General features: G+C 51.1%; 6 protein-coding genes across 6 annotated transcripts; 3 read left to right on the top strand and 3 right to left on the bottom strand.

Annotated features, from left to right (window-relative positions):
* Window positions 1–2,820: 2,820 nt before the first annotated feature.
* COCSADRAFT_309884 (uncharacterized protein) lies at window positions 2,821–3,972 on the top strand. Its single transcript, XM_007700655.1, has one exon. It carries the CDS (start codon window positions 2,956–2,958, stop codon window positions 3,721–3,723), a length of 768 nt encoding a protein of 255 aa, XP_007698845.1. The 5' UTR covers window positions 2,821–2,955; the 3' UTR covers window positions 3,724–3,972.
* COCSADRAFT_309890 (uncharacterized protein) lies at window positions 3,973–7,044 on the bottom strand. The gene is made up of 3 exons (XM_007700654.1): window positions 6,565–7,044; window positions 5,658–6,505; window positions 3,973–5,609 (listed from the first exon to the last, which is right to left on the bottom strand). The coding sequence occupies exons 1-3, from the start codon at window positions 6,811–6,813 to the stop codon at window positions 4,223–4,225; spliced, it is 2,484 nt and encodes an 827-aa protein (XP_007698844.1). The 5' UTR covers window positions 6,814–7,044; the 3' UTR covers window positions 3,973–4,222.
* Window positions 7,045–7,754: 710 nt separating this feature from the next.
* COCSADRAFT_140180 (uncharacterized protein) lies at window positions 7,755–9,498 on the bottom strand. Its single transcript, XM_007700653.1, has 2 exons — window positions 8,528–9,498; window positions 7,755–8,478 (listed from the first exon to the last, which is right to left on the bottom strand). The coding sequence occupies exons 1-2, from the start codon at window positions 9,217–9,219 to the stop codon at window positions 7,896–7,898; spliced, it is 1,275 nt and encodes a 424-aa protein (XP_007698843.1). The 5' UTR covers window positions 9,220–9,498; the 3' UTR covers window positions 7,755–7,895.
* Window positions 9,499–10,448: 950 nt separating this feature from the next.
* COCSADRAFT_309780 (uncharacterized protein) lies at window positions 10,449–13,120 on the top strand. The gene has a single exon (XM_007700652.1). The coding sequence runs from the start codon at window positions 10,555–10,557 to the stop codon at window positions 12,970–12,972; it is 2,418 nt and encodes an 805-aa protein (XP_007698842.1). The 5' UTR covers window positions 10,449–10,554; the 3' UTR covers window positions 12,973–13,120.
* Window positions 13,121–13,468: 348 nt separating this feature from the next.
* Window positions 13,469–14,287, bottom strand: COCSADRAFT_140174 (uncharacterized protein; the record flags this gene model as incomplete). The annotated part of the gene is made up of 4 exons (XM_007700651.1): window positions 13,965–14,287; window positions 13,852–13,891; window positions 13,753–13,795; window positions 13,469–13,610 (listed from the first exon to the last, which is right to left on the bottom strand). Exons 1-4 carry the CDS (start codon window positions 13,968–13,970, stop codon window positions 13,469–13,471), a joined length of 231 nt encoding a protein of 76 aa, XP_007698841.1. The 5' UTR covers window positions 13,971–14,287.
* Window positions 14,288–15,410: 1,123 nt separating this feature from the next.
* On the top strand, window positions 15,411–17,307 carry COCSADRAFT_170257 (uncharacterized protein; the record flags this gene model as incomplete). Its single annotated transcript, XM_007700650.1, has 4 exons — window positions 15,411–15,429; window positions 15,643–16,876; window positions 16,925–17,006; window positions 17,056–17,307. 4 exons carry the CDS (start codon window positions 15,411–15,413, stop codon window positions 17,305–17,307), a joined length of 1,587 nt encoding a protein of 528 aa, XP_007698840.1.
* Window positions 17,308–17,454: the final 147 nt, after the last annotated feature.

Here is a 17,454-nt window from a genome sequence, read left to right as displayed (position 1 = left end):
GAATGGGAGGTAGAGGACATTATAGCAGAAGAGGTACGCCGCCGTAGGAGAGGGCGTAAGCTATACTACGAGGTGAAGTGGAAAGGGTTCCACCGAACGACGCTCGAACCAGCGGAGCTACTAGAGGACGCTGAGGCAGTAGATCGTTGGGAAGCGTTCACAGAGACCAAACGAGACAGCGAGGGCCGCCTCCCGGAAGGGTTTCGGAGAGGCGATGCGGTATCACCCTAAGGAGGGGGGTATTGTAACGGGCTGAACGCCCTTTGGATAGCTCCTCGATGGAATCTCGGCCTACTCGCAGAACCCGGGTGCTGTCTCGAGCACCCGGATTCTCTGCGCACCGCCCGAACGACGTTCAGACGACAGCCGCAGGACCCAGAAGCTGCCTCGTGCACCTAGACTTCACCGGTCCGATTGTTACTCGGGTAACCAGCTTGTATATAGACAGCTACGTAGCTTGGGAGCTTAGCTCCTCATCGAATACAACCTCTTGTATACCTCGCGATTGCTCCCTAGAGCGCAGCCCCTTACACTCTAACTGAAATAAAATTCTCTCAAACAGGAAAATCGCTATTGTAGGGCACGTTACTAGTCTGCGCAATGCTCTCGATATTTTTAGAGCCGACGTCCTTATTAGAGTTGAAGTATTTACTTTGATTTTCAATACAGGGGGTTTATTTCCATTAGTCTTTGCTCTAGGGTTCTAATGCTTAGACCTTAACGGGAATAAGTTATAAGTCCTTAGCTAGAAAATATTTCTACGCACTACGCCCGAATAATTACTATTTAGTGTTGTTGTATAGTAAACTAGATATATAGCTATTTACTGCCCACGAAACCACGAGTTTCTCTAGAGGTAGGATAGATGGACTAATTCTAAACCTTACCTATAGAGGTGGGACTGGTACTTTAGGCCCACAAGGTTATAAGAAAGTCGGCTTGGCTAGAATTTATATTAACTAACAAGAGATAGCTATCTGCGACTATACCACAGAACAGATTTGGACAAAAAAGCCATTAGGTGGTTTTATGGGTCTATCATGCATTACTTAGCATCTCTTTAGTATATATCTTCAGTATCCTAACCGCTCACAGGGTTTTCATTCCCAAATACCGACACCTTGCAGCTAAAAGCGAACTACTCATACGTCACTATTCTACTCTTCATGCACCAGTAGTAAACCTCCTTTATTTACCTTCTTCGTAGACACCGTGGATTTTAATTGCTTTTAACCAAGGCTTAATTCATCCACCCGTTTTCTCTATCGCCCCAAATCCTGTTTACAAGGACTCAGTCGACTTTGCCAATAATAGCGCGCTAGCTATTGGCGGCCTGCTACCCAATGTATGTACCAACTCCTAAATCATGGACAATTACACCAGTAGTCAGCGATTTTGCTAATGAGGTAATACGATACTAGACCATCATACCGGATGGCTTTACAGTCAAGTCGAAATAGTTATTATTTTCATAAAATGTGCATTTTGTTTACCTATGAACTAACTAGTTATGAAAAAAAAGAAATCCTCGTGGCAGGTTTGTGCCATGGACTGAACAAGCGAAATACGTTCCTGGACTTCGTCGACTGCAGGTTGTCTCCGCTGTTTGGGGCGTTGTTCTTCCAAAAGCATATATCGAAGAGATCTATAAGTCTATTAATCCAGCCCCTTACCAAACAAAGGACAAGAGTTAAGTGGCTAACTGCAACGTACGTGTGCATATTAAATGAATAGAATGATAACTAGACGCTAACACAAATTCCAGGCATCTTATGCGGGTGCAAGCGTACGAATTAGAGGCGTGGATCTTTTCCTAGATTGTTTCACGGTTATCACTTCACAGTTTGGAGACAATCTTGAACCGGGTCAGTGTACCCTTGGTGTAAACGCAGGCGCCAACTCCCTCAGAGCCAATTTCCTCAGGAGTGTTGTAGCGGTGCATGAAATGACTAAAGGGAAGGAAAGAATACTGTTTAAGCAGCGGATGTTTAAAAATTAATTTGCGACGAAGTAGTCGAGAGATGGGACAAGACTGTGTGACAGGCGTCGACGTGTAACAGCTACTCAGCGTAGAACAACTGCTATCAGACTTTGCCAGTGCCCCACACATCTCGACTCGTTAAATGTTACAGTTTTCCATAAAACAGCGTATGTGAAAGACTTTTGCCCGATGCATGTTGAAGAGTCCGCACACTAAAGAAGGAGTGTATCTCAAGCTAGGGCTTGGCTGTAGCTTCAGCTGCAGATTAATGTTAGTTCTTGGAGGATCTTCGTGCGACGATATTTTGCAAGTAGGGTTGAACTCTGAGTGTATCATTGGGAAGTAATGATTTATTCATTTTTCATCTCAATGATAACCAAGTATTCAGATCAGTATTATAGGAGCCGACGTATATCTATGGTGGACTAGCTGGAATCATGGAGAATCATGCACAGAAATCTTTTTTGCATGTAGAGGCTCGAGATGGATGGATCAAACCTGTAAATCCGAGTAGTGAGGAAGATTTCTAGAGTACCGGTAACTGAAGCGCCTCTGTTTGATGGCTTCAGGCTTTGCTGTTGTGAGCAGTTTCCACATCTCTAGCAATGGTGGAGTGAAGCACATCCCAGCTGCTGCCCTTTACAATATGGCGAAATGAAGACGGTACACTTGTCAGGCTCAGTTGACATCGCTACTTCGTCGTGACCAACGTCATATAATACATGGTTACACGAGGTTTCTCGCTACGCAGGGATGGCTAGACGGTACTCCTATCGATACGCGCATATCCCTGTACTGTAATCTCCGCCCCAAAAACACTGGCCCAAAATTTCCCGCTGGACCCCTCGAAGTCACGCCCATACCCTACTCCTCGTGTCGCAAGACTCTAGTGACTCTTATACACCCCTTTCAACGCTCTTTGACTGGAGACGCTGTTTATACACCAATTGCGCAAAACAAAAAACATTGCGACAATGTCGTCGACAAACACTACCGTCGAACCACCAGCAATCAAGAAACGCGGACGCCCCAAGAAGGCTGCAGCCGAAGATGCGGGGGAAACAATAAGCGTAGATGGGGAGAAGACGCCGGCTGTAAAAAAGGTGACTACAAAGCCCACAGCGCCCAAGCACAAACCTGTCGCGCCAGAAAAGGACAAGAAGACAATCGCGAAGAAGAATGCGCCGGAACATCCCACGCCCGTTACACCAGCAACAAGCAAGATACTCGAGTCCGTACGCGCCAAGGGAACACTGAGTAAGACATTGCCCACCAAAACAACCAGCCTAGAGAGCAGGAATAGTGGTACTCCTCTAGCAACCAAACCAGCAACAGCAACAACAGCACAAGTACCACCGGTCTCCTCTTCACCACCACCACCACCACCATCCAAACCTCCCCGAACCCACCCCATACCAACAGCCATCCCCCTCCCGCAAAAACCCTTCCCAGCCCCATCCCCCATCTTCTCCACCTCCCACACAACATCCCCCCGCAACCCCGTCCTCCCACCAAACCCCTACCCATCCACCCCACGCCGCGTCCCCCCCGCGCTCTCCCAACACACGCGCGTCATCGAGCCCACACCCGACATACGGCTTCCGCCCAAGTACAAGCCCGCCGCACGCCGGGTCACGGCGATTATAGTTAGTTTACCGATTGTGCTGGTGTTTGGGTACGAGTTGCTTGAGCGGTGGAGGGGAAAGAAGGATGTTAAGGTCAAGTTTGGAGGGGATAGATAGTAGTAGGGGTGTGTGAGAGAGATGTAATGAATGAGGGAAGGTGGAGAAGAGGGGGTGAAATATATGAGTAATGTTATATACGAACGGGCATGACTATGGGGCCGGGGGAAATGAGGATAATAATAGGGTATATATACTTATATTAAATTTCAACTGATAAATGTATTGGTGAGTTATTTCTTTCTCTGGTGTACATTCTTCTTCTCACTACGAACTGTGCGTCCATCTATTCTCAAACAGACGATAATGTCTTCTTTACTGACTCTGCTTCTACGACATTGCACAAAAGAAATGATAGGTGAATGTTTGTATAGCCATCTACCACTCTGCATCCTCAAAAAATCCAGTACGCGCGCCTGAAAATGCGGGGACACACGGGAGAACATATGAAAGAAGGGTCGGTGGCTGGCAGATGAACGGGATGAAGATACAGAGACTAAGACTAGCTTGTAGTCCTGCGAATCTACAAAAGAAAACGTACAAGTCTACACAGATTGAATTACATGCAGCTCTTCTTCCGCATTAGCATACCCTTTGTGCCCGAGTGATCAAGCGGCAAGCCAGATGCACTATTGCGTCTACTGCCCGGGCGGCTGGGCGCCGGTGACAGCGTGGGCCAGACAAACTCCTGCTCTAGCTGTGGCGGGCCGACACTGACGTCGGGGGTAGCTGGGCCGGGAGGATGGAATAGGCGTTTGTAGCGTAGTTCGGGTGAGCTTGGTGCGTTGCCCGTTGTGGACTGCGAGGTCGCTAATGTCATGGTGAGATGGAACAATGTGTCTGTGCGGCGGCGAAGTGGGCTGGTGTTGACGGACGGTGATTGTATAGGTTGAGATATCGGTCGCAGGGCAGGTCGCATCACGGCTTGGGGTGTGGAAGGCCATAGGGTTGGGCCTTGGAAATTGGGTGATGTGGGTGGCGAAGGTGATGAGATGCCATCTGTAAGATCTGAGTCGGGGTCTGCAAAGTAGTCTTGATCAGAAGTATCGTTAGTTGACGATGCTGGTTCCAACTGGATCGCATCAATGTTTAGACCGTGGGGTTGGTGACGAGTTGCATCGTTAATCTTCTTCGAGGCGGATAAGGGTTGCAGTGATGCCTTCAACTGCGTGCGAGAAAGGAATGGTGTAGTAGGTGCTGACTTCCTAAGTACCGGGCTGGGAGGGCTCGTCCTTAGTTGGAAGCGCGCTGATTTGTGTGTTGACCTCGCTCGCTTTCTTTGGGAAATGTCAGTGTCTTGAGAATTAGTGCGTCTGATCTGTGGCTCGGTGGGTGTGGAGGGGAATACAAGCCGCCCCTTCAATTGCTGTATTATATCGTCCAAAGCAAGCTCAATGGCGACATGATTCTGTATGCGTGAAAGCCTCGGCCAAGTAGCACGTTGCCCAGTTAACATACATCCAATCATGTACTCGGTTGTCGGGTTACTCAACACCCTAGGAAAGTCGGCATAATGGATCTTGGGAAAGATATTAATGTCTCCAGAATACCGCTGGCTAAGGACTGATTTGACTTTGGTGGCAAGGTTTGGAAAAACCCCAGTATCTGCCATCTGCTGCAGGCGATGCATGGCTTCTCCTTTACATAGACTGGCGGAAAGGCTTAGCCAGCTAGGACCGGCGTCAATGTCATGTTGAGCCTCGATAGGAAATAGCTCCTCTTCTTTCTCCAGAAAAGGAACGACGTGTGGATTGACTTGAGAGACAATAAAGTGGTTGACATTGAACATTTCCGACAAACGTGTCATTGGCAGGTCATTGTCAACCGAGCCGTCGATCCAAGTAGCGTCAGGATTGGGGTCCCAAGGAACTTCCAGACCAGTCTTGGGATCTTTGGCGATAAGAGAGGCTTTCTTGTAGATTAATGGAACCGAGCAAGACGTACATCTGAACTTCATTAGTATAAACATAAAACAGTGCATCCACATTACTTACACAGCTGACCAAATCATGACGTTCGGCGCCGTGATGTAATTCAACAGCCTGGGCAGCTCATAGAGTGAAGACGTTGAAACCGGTATGTTCAAGATGCGACGGGTCCGGTTATATGCCTCCTGAAAAGTCATGTCTCCGAGCAAGCCTCGCATGACTCTGGTTAGATGCGAGATATCGAAAAGAACACCAGACTTCATCAAACGCATCGCCATGCCTAGGAGGCCATCAGGTTGGTCGGGGTTTTCAAACACGTTAAGATCACCATAGCAGAATTCGTGCATGACGTCTGGAATCTCTGCATCCGTCTTGCTGCAAAGCACAGCACAGACAATGCTTCCAGCAGACGCTCCAGAAATGATGCGTGGGAGGAGTCGGGCTTCCCACAGGGCCTTGACAACACCAATGTGATTCATGCCCAAAGTGCCACCTCCCGACAGAAGCAATGCACTTCGGCCGAAGGATTGACGTGTCTGCAGAAGCTGGTCGACCAGTCGTCGTGGCTCGACAGAACACTGGTCTCCTTGCTTTTCTGACACACTCAACAAAGCAGCCAAAGTTTGTTGTGCTGACTCAATGTACCTCTCAATCAGCCGTTTGGTGCCGATATGCGAATGCTTGTACAGGCGCAAATCGCCCATGTCGCCCAAGCCGCGGGTGAGGGTGGTTCTGATCAAGAACAACATCCTCTTCACGTCGCAACTCATGCGCGCGTCGTCCAATTCATTTAGCCGAGCGGCAACCAGGTCGGCATTGTACTCGAGCGTCTCATCCTCGTCTTTCCAGGCCTCATTGCCCTCTAATATGTCGAGCTCAGTGGCAGCGGCTTTCCATTCGTCATAGGTCTCGGCCTGTGCAGCGCAGTCTCGTTAGCATGTGATGATGGGTACCACCAATCTGAGGAACCCACGTCTTTCATGCGCAGGTACAGGACCTGCCGGCGTGCGTCTTCCGCTGTGCCAACCCCTTGTTCAGGAACATTGCTGTCGCCTAATATCCCCACGAGACTGCCTACGGGGTTCCTTACGAGGTGTGCGAGGGGACCCAGGAACCCAGTATGACTCTTGCTCTTCTTCAAAGATTTCTGGCCATTTTGTCCTCCTCTTACGTGCAGTCGAGTGCTGCCGCCTGCAAAGATAGTGTCAGACAGCAGTGACATGGAGCAATGGTGTACGCCATGCGCGAACGGTGCAAGGCCTGAATTGGAGGGTCGGACAATGGTCAAAGGAAAGGGCCGATAGGGGCGCTTCGCAACAGGCTGTGAAGTTATCGAGGTGGGAAGGCGGAGACTAGCAGGACGTAATATTTCAATCGAAAACGGCGGTCGACAGCGTAGTAATAATAGTGCTTTTCCCCAGAGACGCGGTGTAGGTATTGGCGGAAATAGGGTCAACCGTGGACGGTGGTCATGCGTCAGGTGTCGCGCAAGTCGCGGAAGCTACGTCACGGGTCGGCAAGTGGAATTCTTATAGCAGACAACTGGCAGAGCGACAGGAGATGAGCAGCAAAGGGGGACACCAGCCTCTGAAGTATTTACCAGAAGCTGCCAGTGGAGGCTCGAGGGCCGGGGGAAGAGTGGGTGCGTGTCCGTGGGCCATCGTCATTAAACGTCAAGGGTACGGCTAAAGAAAGGTGACAACGACTCGCTCCAGCAGCACCCGCTGCTCGTTCTTGTCGGGCCCATGCTGATGATTAGCAAATATTTCCTCTGGGACCTGCAGAAGCTCCACACTACTGTGCCCGCTGCCATGCACCGTCCTGGTCATTGTGGTCGCTGACAGTGCTGACTTGGAGCACTGGGTTGCGGAGAACCGGCAGGCAGCGTAGATCCGGAGAGGGTACAAACGTGGGGTGCGCCCATGAACCGCTTCCCAGGCGTTCCGACTGCCCCTTTCGATCTCCACACAGCACGAGATCCAAGCACATGAGACGGCAGTGCATACGCCAAAAAAATAAGGGTGTCAAGGTCGTGATCACCTGAGCTCGACTCGGGCTTAGACACGGCGCCTCTTTCACATGCCAGTCTGACTAAACCAACCATGCGCCCCCAAAAGTGGCACGGCCACGTACCACAGATGCATTGTGCACTGCTAAGGAAATCGAGTCATGCTGCATATTGCATCTCCAGTCCGCCTACAACAAGACCAGTGAAAATCTGCTTCTTACGGCCGTGTTTGTCGGAATCCGACTAGATAAAGGAAATCCCCTGCACTGCCTATTACATACTACCCAACCCACCCATTATGCACGCCCCTTCGGAGCCTGAACTAGATTTGGCTCCTTTCCTTCTTCACGCTCAACATGATACCAGCCCGAGGACTTCCCACTCTGGTCAGATACAAGGTAAACTTTCTCGAGATTTCGCAGACAAGCCAGCAGGTTCGGACCCGGCAGCTCGTTGCGAAGGAGCAGTTGCGTGAAAGCATCGAGCTGCTCACGAGACAGTCGCTTCTCCATGAGCAGGAAGTTGACCATGATATTATGTGAGGCAAAGCACATCATGTTGAGTTTATATGGCAGAGTCGCAGTTTCCACATACAACTGTCGACATACGCTATTCAGTAGTGTGAAGCTCCTGCGTATCTTGATATACGGCTTGGCGGCCGCCTGGAAAGGATTCATCTTGCCATCAATGACCGTACAATGATATTTGAAGACAGGTATGACTTTCTTCGCTACCTGAGGCCTCGTGGGGTCGAAGGTTATCCGGTATGTCTCATAGTCGATGTTGACCGTTTTACCGCCTAGTGTATATCTGTAGATGATATCCCGCACATTTTGCGGGAGCTGCAAGAACGGTGAGCTGACTTGGTTCGTTGACCATCTAGTCGAGTCAGTCTGCGGAACTAAGGAACACTCCGAATCGCACTTACAATTGGGTTTCACGAGACTCTCTTGATAATAGAGACCCGCCAATCTTCTCGCGAGGTGCGGGAGTCAGTAAAGCTTTGTAGGCCCTCGGTTGATAGGGCTCTCTTGGCGCATTCTTGCGGGCTTGTCCAGATAGCTGCAACGTTCGAGTTGAAGGAGTAGGTGATGTCTCAGGCGTGTTAAACCCATCTTTTTCAACATATCCATTCAACCGTACAAAGCTCTCATCCTCCTGCACTTCGTCATGCCCTTTTCTCTGAACCTCGGCTGGTGGCGTAGGTAGATAGCGTTTGTTCTTTTGGTCGTTGTGCTCTCTGGACCTCTGTCCGATCTTCATCATCTCTGAAAACTGTTGCTTATTGGCTCGGAGACTATTCTTGTCTGTCTTTGCAGGTTGGTACCGTCCATTACTAAGAACTTTGTCGAAAACCGAAAGTCTGTTGTCGCTTCTTGGTGAAGGTTCCAAATCGGCATCATCCGGTATGGAGACGGGTCCACCAAATGCGCCTTTCTTCGACACAAGCGGCTTCTTAGCCTGTGATTTTGAAGCGGGCGTCACAAACTGAACTTCATCTGATCCATGAGCCGTCTTGGTCCGCTTGCGGCCGTCGTCATTCTCACGAACTTGATCAAAATCGAAGGAAAGGCGCCGCTTATCGGGTTGCCGCCGCGAATACGTGATCTTTTTCACCATCTTACGGCAGAACTCCAGAGCCTTTTTAATGAGTGCAAGAATGGCGAATGATGTGATTTGAAGTACTTGGGTTGGGTTGGCGTGTGCAGTGATTGGCGGACCTGCAGTGTTGACATATAACGGCAGGCGTCGATGACAGCCAACTTGTTTATGCCGAATCAAGTAGCACAACTGGCAAGGCGAATTAAAAAGGGAAGCGCAGACTCAGGTAATAGCGCAGTCGTAAAGGCCACTTGCGCGCACTTTCACTTTCCTCGAGATGTGTTCAGCGCAACGGTGAAGTCCTGCAGCGTGGCTCAACAAGTGGCGTCGGGATGTCAGTACGCGGCGTGACGGAGACAAAAGTCCGAATCGAGAAAAAGCATATACACGGAGTCCCAGGGAATTGGAAGACCGTGTGTGCGATGGACCGATGTAGAAATAGATCTCCTCATGTCGCGGTCTCACGTGCGGTCATGGCGAATCAATCTGGTTAGTCTGCCATCATGGTCACATGATTGGCTTCAATAGCCTCGAGTCCAGACACAACTATCCTCCATACCAGATCAGACTATACTGCGACATTACATTAGCCGACACTTTGATGCTCCTCTATATATTGTTTACTGTGTACCTGCATGGTGCTCTTCATACTAGCACTGTTGCAAGCATTTCACTCAGGTTTCCTCCGGTGAAAGTGTACACAGCTGCTATGGTGCCGCTATTAGATATATGCAAGATTGCTTCGACTTTTACTTTTTGTCAAACTGCAGATTCTGGACGTTCTCGTCAGTCAATCACTCCCACTCATCTTTCATCACAAACAAACAATGCACGATGGTTTGGGAACATTGGAATTCCATGGTGATCACATGTAAACTGTCGGCTTTCTCTCCTCACGTTTATCTAGGATGGTGTCGATCTTTCTTTTGTTAAATTCATGTATTTACAATATCTCAATATCTATCAGAGGTCCAGAGATGATGATACTGGTGAAATAAATGTGTTGTGGACTTGAATGGCTCAAGACGTCACTTGATGTATAACAAGACCACACTATGTACAAAGCGAAGAAGCAGTCAACAATAGGCATGATGACGCACAGAAAGTAAGCAGATGTGCGAGAATCTAGAAGTGGGAGCAGTAGAGTGAATGGTTGAGGTGGTGAGGGGAGCATATCGCTAGCGCGACACGTGACAGCGCGTCACCTCGCATACCTCTCAGTGTAGCCTATTCACATGTCGTGCCATGCCAGACGAGAAAGAGCGTAGGCGTACCATGAAAGCCAGAATGCGCAACATACCACATACATCGCCGCCCGATCGTTAGTAAGCCACTTCGCCGTAGCCCACAACAATGTGGTTCCTGGAACATGAAAGTCTTTTTGGAGGGAAGCGCGTGTGGCTGCGCCCCGGATCGCAGCAGCTCTTCGGTCGAACTAGGGCGGCCGACCAGGACGGCCCACAAGGAAGGAATTGGAAGATTGACAACAAGGCTGTATCGAGGAAGCATGTTATGCTCAAGGTTTATGAGGTGGCATCAGAGGACGGAACCAAGCTCCACAAACGGTCACAGATTGAGGTTACTGACCTCAGCTGCCGTCAAGGTACTACAATCGATGAAAAGATAACGCTGAAGAGCCAAAAGGCAGAAGACGGAATGGTGACCTACAGTAGCGAGATACTGAAAGGAACAGAGCATACGATTCGATTAGCTCAAGGCTATGCGCCGTTCAAAATTGTTTGGCGTCCAGTTGTGTTCACCCATGCGTCCAAGGAGTCAGGGGACGGCAAAGCACGTAGTACGCAATTGCACTCCCTAGACATCAAGACTACGACGGATTTTGTGTTCGACAAGACAACCCATGTCGTATCAGCGAAGCGAAACTTGCCCAAGGTTCTCTCCGGTCTAACGTCCGGCAAGCACATCGTTACTGCCGAATTTCTTGAAGCGGTTCTCCGTGTTGCAGCCGCATCGGTTGATGAAGAACAAAACTATATACCCTCTCAATTGGAGGAGGACTTTGATACATGGTGGCCGGCTGAGAAGGACTATATACCAGCAGCAGGCGCAGAGCCAGTCGCTCGCCTGCAGGAGATGCTACTTCCCGATCCTTCAAGATCAGAAGTTTTCTCAGGCTTAACCTTTGTTTTCTTAAACGAAGGCCAATACAGTAGCTTGCTTGACCCAGTCACTGGTGGAGGTGGCAAGGCGTTGCTTTACAATGTCCGACCAGGCGAGACGACCGTTGAGGAATATGTCGATTATGTTCACACCGTCGCAGGCAAGAAACGACGTGGAAAAACTGGTGAGAAGCTTCCAGTTATAACAGTTCGGTTGCCAACCTATCCTGACGCAATGGAAGAATGGGCTGCAAGCTTTGTCACTGGAGCTGATCAAGCACTTGGTCAACGCTCCATATTACAAAACGAGTTCCTCGATGTGATCATCGCAAAGGACCGCACTCAACTCCAACGACCACCCGCTGAAGTTATCCAAGTGCCTTCTAGTGACCCTGTGCCCGACTCAGCTCCAACTCGACGTTCTACCCGCGCCCGAACTCCAATGTCCAGGTCAGGGACACCTTCACAATCCCGGGAAGGGAGTGCAGCTCCGGCAGAAGAACCCACAAAGGTGATTCCACGAAAGCGCATAAGTAGGTCCAAGACCAGCCGCTTCACAGGTTTCGATGATGACGAACCGATCCCGAAGAAGAAGCTCAAAGTGGAAACCATACCAGAGGAGAATGTGCAGGAGGTTGCTGCCTCAGGGTCATCAGTTGCAACTTCACAGACACAAGTTGGTCCCAATACGCAGAACCAAGCCTCTCTACCATTACATATTCAAGACAGCGTCGAAAAAGAGGAACAGATGGATACGCTGTTTCCAACGGCCGCGAAGATGAGAAAACAGAGAGCAGCTACTCGGGCACCATCAGCTTCGGTGGAGCCTGAAGCAGGTGGACCTGTACAAAAGTCAAGCACCAAAGGCGTAGATGCATTGGCACGACTCAACAAGGCCAAGGCCAAAGCAGAGAAAGAGATCAATATCCGCGAGCACACGCGTCAGCGGATCAAGGAAGAGGAAGAGCGACGTAAAGCAGACGAAGAGAACCTGCGAGAGGCACTCCAAGGCATCGATATCTCTGAGCTCAAGAACCTAGCACAGATAGAAGAAATTGAGGTCCTACCACGACGAAACAGAAGCAACACGCACAATCAGAGCAGAGCAGGCAGCGAGCGCTGGAATCCCGAATGGAACGGCCGCAAAAACTTCAAGCGCTTCCGTCGTCGCGGCACTGAACAAGGCGTGCAAAGCCACAAAGTCCTCGTCACTCTCGAAGAGGCCCCGCCAAAGAAAGGCTTCGGCATCAGCGACGCCTTCTTCCTCGAAGACGTGGAACCCTCATCGCGCTCGCACCACAGCCGCCGCGGCACACAAGCCGACGATGATGAGGCCTCTGAACCAGAAGTGGGCGGCTTCGCTCGACGCAAACACAGCACGCAGACTCAGACGCCACGGGAAGTCATTAATGTCGAGGATAGTGGGCCCGATGACGAGGAGGTGGTCCCTACAGGGCGGGCGCAGAGGAGTAGCGGGCGGACGCAGCGAGTTGTCGAAACGCAGCTCGAGGGTACGCAGACGCAGGGAAGTACCAGGAAGAGGGGATCCGGAGCTGCGAGTGGGCCGCCGGCCAAGAAGGGCAGGTTTGAGAGGAGAGACGATGATAGCGATGATGAGGAGACGGGGTTTAGGTTTAAGCGGAGGGGATAAGGTTCGTTTCGCGTGTAAAGAGAAGCATGGTTAGAAATATGGAGTGTGTATGGTTTTCCTGTGTTCTGCCCAAAAGCATGATACCCAGATAGGTTATTTACTTAAGGAGCGAAATCGCATTCATCGCATTGTCACGGTTGAGGAAAAACGTTGATGCAAATGTCAAAAGCGTAAATTCGTATCGTCTAGATAGACGATGAGATAGTAGGCGTCCCAACACCCTCCACCCAAGGAGCGAAAAGAGGAAATTTAAACCCACATGACCACATGCTCTCTGCCTGGTGTTGTGTCGTGCTGCGTACTACGCAGGTCGCACTTCCCATAGACTACATCCATGTCTCTACAGTCCCACTGCAATGTTTCTGTCTCTGTTTTTTTCCTTCCACCCGAAACGGCTCAGCATCGCATTTGTTTCTCGCCCGTTGCCACAAGGGTCTCTTTCATTCTTCGACTACCAAGCTCTCGTACTCAGTGTGTACATATGGGAAAGGGTGATTTATCGCTTGCGCTCAAAGTACGAGCTGGCACCGAATAGGGCGACGCTCTGATCCATGACGGTCTCGCCGACCCAAAGGTAGTTTTCAAACCACTTGAGGGCGCTGGGGTTTTCGCTGAAGGAATCTGGCTTTAAACTGGGTCTGGGGTTTAGCTTTAGCTCCAGACTTATATCAATGCCGCGAAATCATGTTGAGCATATTGCTCGGGCCGGGAAGTTGTTGTGTGTGGTGGTGAGTGGGGGGTGGTTGTGCCTAGGAAGGACAGAGGATGGGGACGACGTACGTGAGGCCGGTTGAGCGCCGGACGCCAGCCAGGAAAGCGGAGACTGTGACACGGTTAGTGGTATTGTTTTTGAAATAGGCATACTTTCTGTGTACGTACTTAGTACCGCATCAAAAGCGTAATGTGCGACTTTGCCGAGCTGGAGGGAGTGTAAGCTACTGAGGATGCGACTCGGCGGCCCGAGAGGCGCGGATCCGGAGCAGGCTACCTACGACCATTGTGGAGGGTATGGGGCGAAGCGGAGTTGTGTTTGGGGGAGTTGTTTGGCGATCACTGTACCAAAGAGTGTGGCGGGTATGGGTGTTGTCGCGGGTGGCGGTTGTTGAGTGGTTGAAGGATGCGGTGTAAGAGCGATTAGGTAGAAGTGGTGGAGAGACGTGTGGCTGGTGCCGTGGTTAGTCACTCTCCCTGCATGTGATTCAGCTTGCACACAGCATGCGCGACTTTAGTAGGGTTCCCGCGCCGTTACATGTTGATCTGGACCACGGCAAGAGATCGGAGCATTCTGTGGTATTTGCACACCCAGACGCAGCCCATGTACCTGCAGAGTGACAAACCGTGAATCGCTTACAGCAGGCCATCCGCACATACTGTACTACAGGTACAACCTCGGGACACCCGGCGGTGGCCGTGATTGTACCCACTGATATGGAACTCCAGGATACCCACGTCCCAGTGGCAGGCGGACAGCGATTGAACCTCGGGCACCACGGCCATGCGGAGCACCTACGGGTGATCTAGGAGCGGGCCATGCTACAGGCAGGTGATATATAACTAGGCCGTCCTCAACGTGGTGAAGCCTCTTCAGGGCTCTTTTTTCCATGATCTTGACCCCATGAGACCCCCAAGGCACCATGCATCTCCACGCGGGCACAAGCACTGAAGAAAAAAATGCAATGACACGCCAGCATCCGGCCGCGCACCGATACATAAACTCAAATGCCCACTAGCTAAGCTGCGAAGACGAGACACCGGAATTCGGACACCGGACGGGGACACCGGAATGCGGCGCCGCGATTTGCAATGGCCTTGAGCAGCAGGTTGCGTCTGTAGGTACAGGGCCTTATCGGAGTGGGATGCTTGAGTGCAAATGACGCCGCAACGTGGGTGGTTTCGAACAAGCAATGGGCGAAGAGAGTCACCACCACCACGGGGGCAGGTCAGAAATGCCGTCAGCAGGCCAGTCAGCGGAACTTGAGTGGCGCTATCAAGCCCACATTTTTTTGCTACCAAGCCCAGTTCTCCATCGCAATCCGTTTCCAATTGTTATATCCAAACGTGCCGTCGCTCAGGGTGCAGCCCCACGTACTAAGCACCTACACTAGCGCTAAAACTACTGCCCCTCCAAAACACTCTCAACAGCCAACAAAACTTCTAGCCTGGGCCTGTACAAGATAAACTCGTCGAGCGCCGTTGTCTTCGTAGCCAGCTCGCTCACCTTCTCCTCTTCTTCCTCTACTCTGCAGCCACCACATTGCCAAGTGGACTGTCTCTATACTGCTCCTACCGGCCCCGCACTCCGCTACAGCGATATAACTTCGCTCACAGTCCTCTCTTTCCCTCCTTCTATCCCCATTCAGACACTACTAGACGTAGAAAATGGCAAACGCGTACGTATACTTCATTCACATACCGCAGGCTTCTTGTTTGTAGCAGACATGGCCGGCGCAAGTCCACGTATGCCTGCGCAGATAAGACAGCTCCGCGGGAAGGAAAAGTGTCCAACTCGGCTCTATACCAAGTTCTCGACTTACCTTCCTGCTCCATGATGATCAGTTTACCCATAGTCGGTATCATTGGATCTGCAGCTTTGCAGCGACAACTGCGCGCCATGGGCATGTCGGGACTATATTCTTTTCGGAGCATTCACTGACCCCGAATGTAGTCTAGACCACCTCAACTCCGGCAGGACCAGGATCGAGTGGCTCAGCCAGCTCAACACTGAGTACACCCCTGCCAAGCAGTACCGACGAACTTCCATTATCTGCACCATCGGTCCCAAGACCAACTCTGCTGAGAAGATCAATGCTCTCCGCAAAGTCGGTCTCAATGTGGTCCGCATGAACTTCTCCCACGGCTCGTACGAGTACCACCAGTCCGTCATTGACCATGCGCGCGAAGCCGAGCAATCACAGCCCGGCAGGCCGCTTGCCATTGCCCTCGACACCAAGGGCCCTGAGATCCGAACGGGTAACACCGTGGGCGATGCTGATATCCCCATCAAGGCCGGTGCCATCATAAACATCACTACCGATGAACAATACGCCACTGCCTGCGACGACAAGAACATGTATGTCGACTACAAGAACATCACCAAGGTGATTGAGGCTGGCCGCACAATCTACGTCGACGATGGTGTTCTCTCATTTGAGGTCCTCGAGATCGTAGACGACAAGACGCTCAAGTGTAAGTGCGTCAACAACGGAAAGATTTCGTCAAGGAAGGGTGTCAACCTGCCCAAGACCGACATTGATCTTCCCCCACTCTCAGAGAAGGACAAGGCCGATCTCAAGTTTGGTGTCAAGAACAAGGTCGACATGGTCTTTGCGTCCTTTATCCGCCGCGGCAGTGACATCACCGCCATCCGTGAGGTGCTCGGTGAGGAGGGCAAGGACATCCAAATCATTGCCAAGGTCGAGAACCAGCAGGGTGTAAACAACTTCGACGAGATTCTGCGAGAGACTGACGGTGTCATGGTTGCTCGTGGTGACCTTGGTATCGAGATCCCACCCAGCCAGGTCTTCATTGCACAGAAGATGATGATCACCAAGTGCAACATTGCCGGCAAGCCCGTCATCTGCGCCACCCAGATGCTCGAGTCTATGACCTACAACCCACGTCCAACTCGTGCCGAAGTCAGCGACGTTGGTAATGCTGTCCTCGACGGTGCTGACTGCGTCATGTTGTCTGGCGAGACTGCAAAGGGTGACTACCCTATAGAGGCTGTTACTATGATGCACGAGACATGCTTGCTCGCTGAAGTCGCTATTCCATATGTCAACGCATTCGACGAGCTGCGAAAGCTTGCTCCCGTGCCATGCCCAACCACTGAGACATGCGCCATGGCCGCCGTCAGCGCTAGTCTTGAGCAGAATGCCGGTGCTATTCTGGTTCTGACGACCAGGTGAGTGGCTCAAAGGCCTATATACCGACTAATTCTAACAAATGTTAGTGGTACGACCGCCCGCCTCGTCTCCAAGTACAGGCCTGTTTGCCCCATCATTATGGTTACCCGTAACGCGATGGCCGCTAGGGTAAGTTGATGCGAAATACGAGAAGTGTATTCGTCACTAATTTGTGTAGTATTCACACCTGTACCGCGGCGTTTACCCATTCTATTTCCCCGAGGCGAAGCCAGACTTCAAGACGGAGCCATGGCAGGAGGACGTTGACCGCCGGCTGAAGTGGGGCATCATGAACGCCATCAAGCTCGGAGTGCTCAGCAAGGGTGATCCCGTTGTTTGCGTGCAAGGTTGGAGGGGAGGCATGGGACACACGAACACGCTCCGCATTGTCCCGGCGCAGGAAGATTTGGGCCTTGACCAAGACGCGTAAGGGTACCGCGGGAGCGGAGACGTTCTGTTTATTGATAGAAGGGGGCGTGTGTTTGTGGAGAGAGAGAGGGCTGCACAAGATGCACATACATGACTCGCTTGGCCAAATGACGGTCTGGCGCATGAACCGCAAGATTTGATGTAGACA

The sequence above is a fragment of the Bipolaris sorokiniana genome (assembly GCF_000338995.1).
Source record: "Bipolaris sorokiniana ND90Pr unplaced genomic scaffold COCSAscaffold_5, whole genome shotgun sequence".
In the NCBI taxonomy this organism is placed as follows: Eukaryota; Fungi; Ascomycota; class Dothideomycetes; order Pleosporales; family Pleosporaceae; genus Bipolaris; species Bipolaris sorokiniana.
This window is presented reverse-complemented; position numbering and strand designations above follow the sequence as displayed.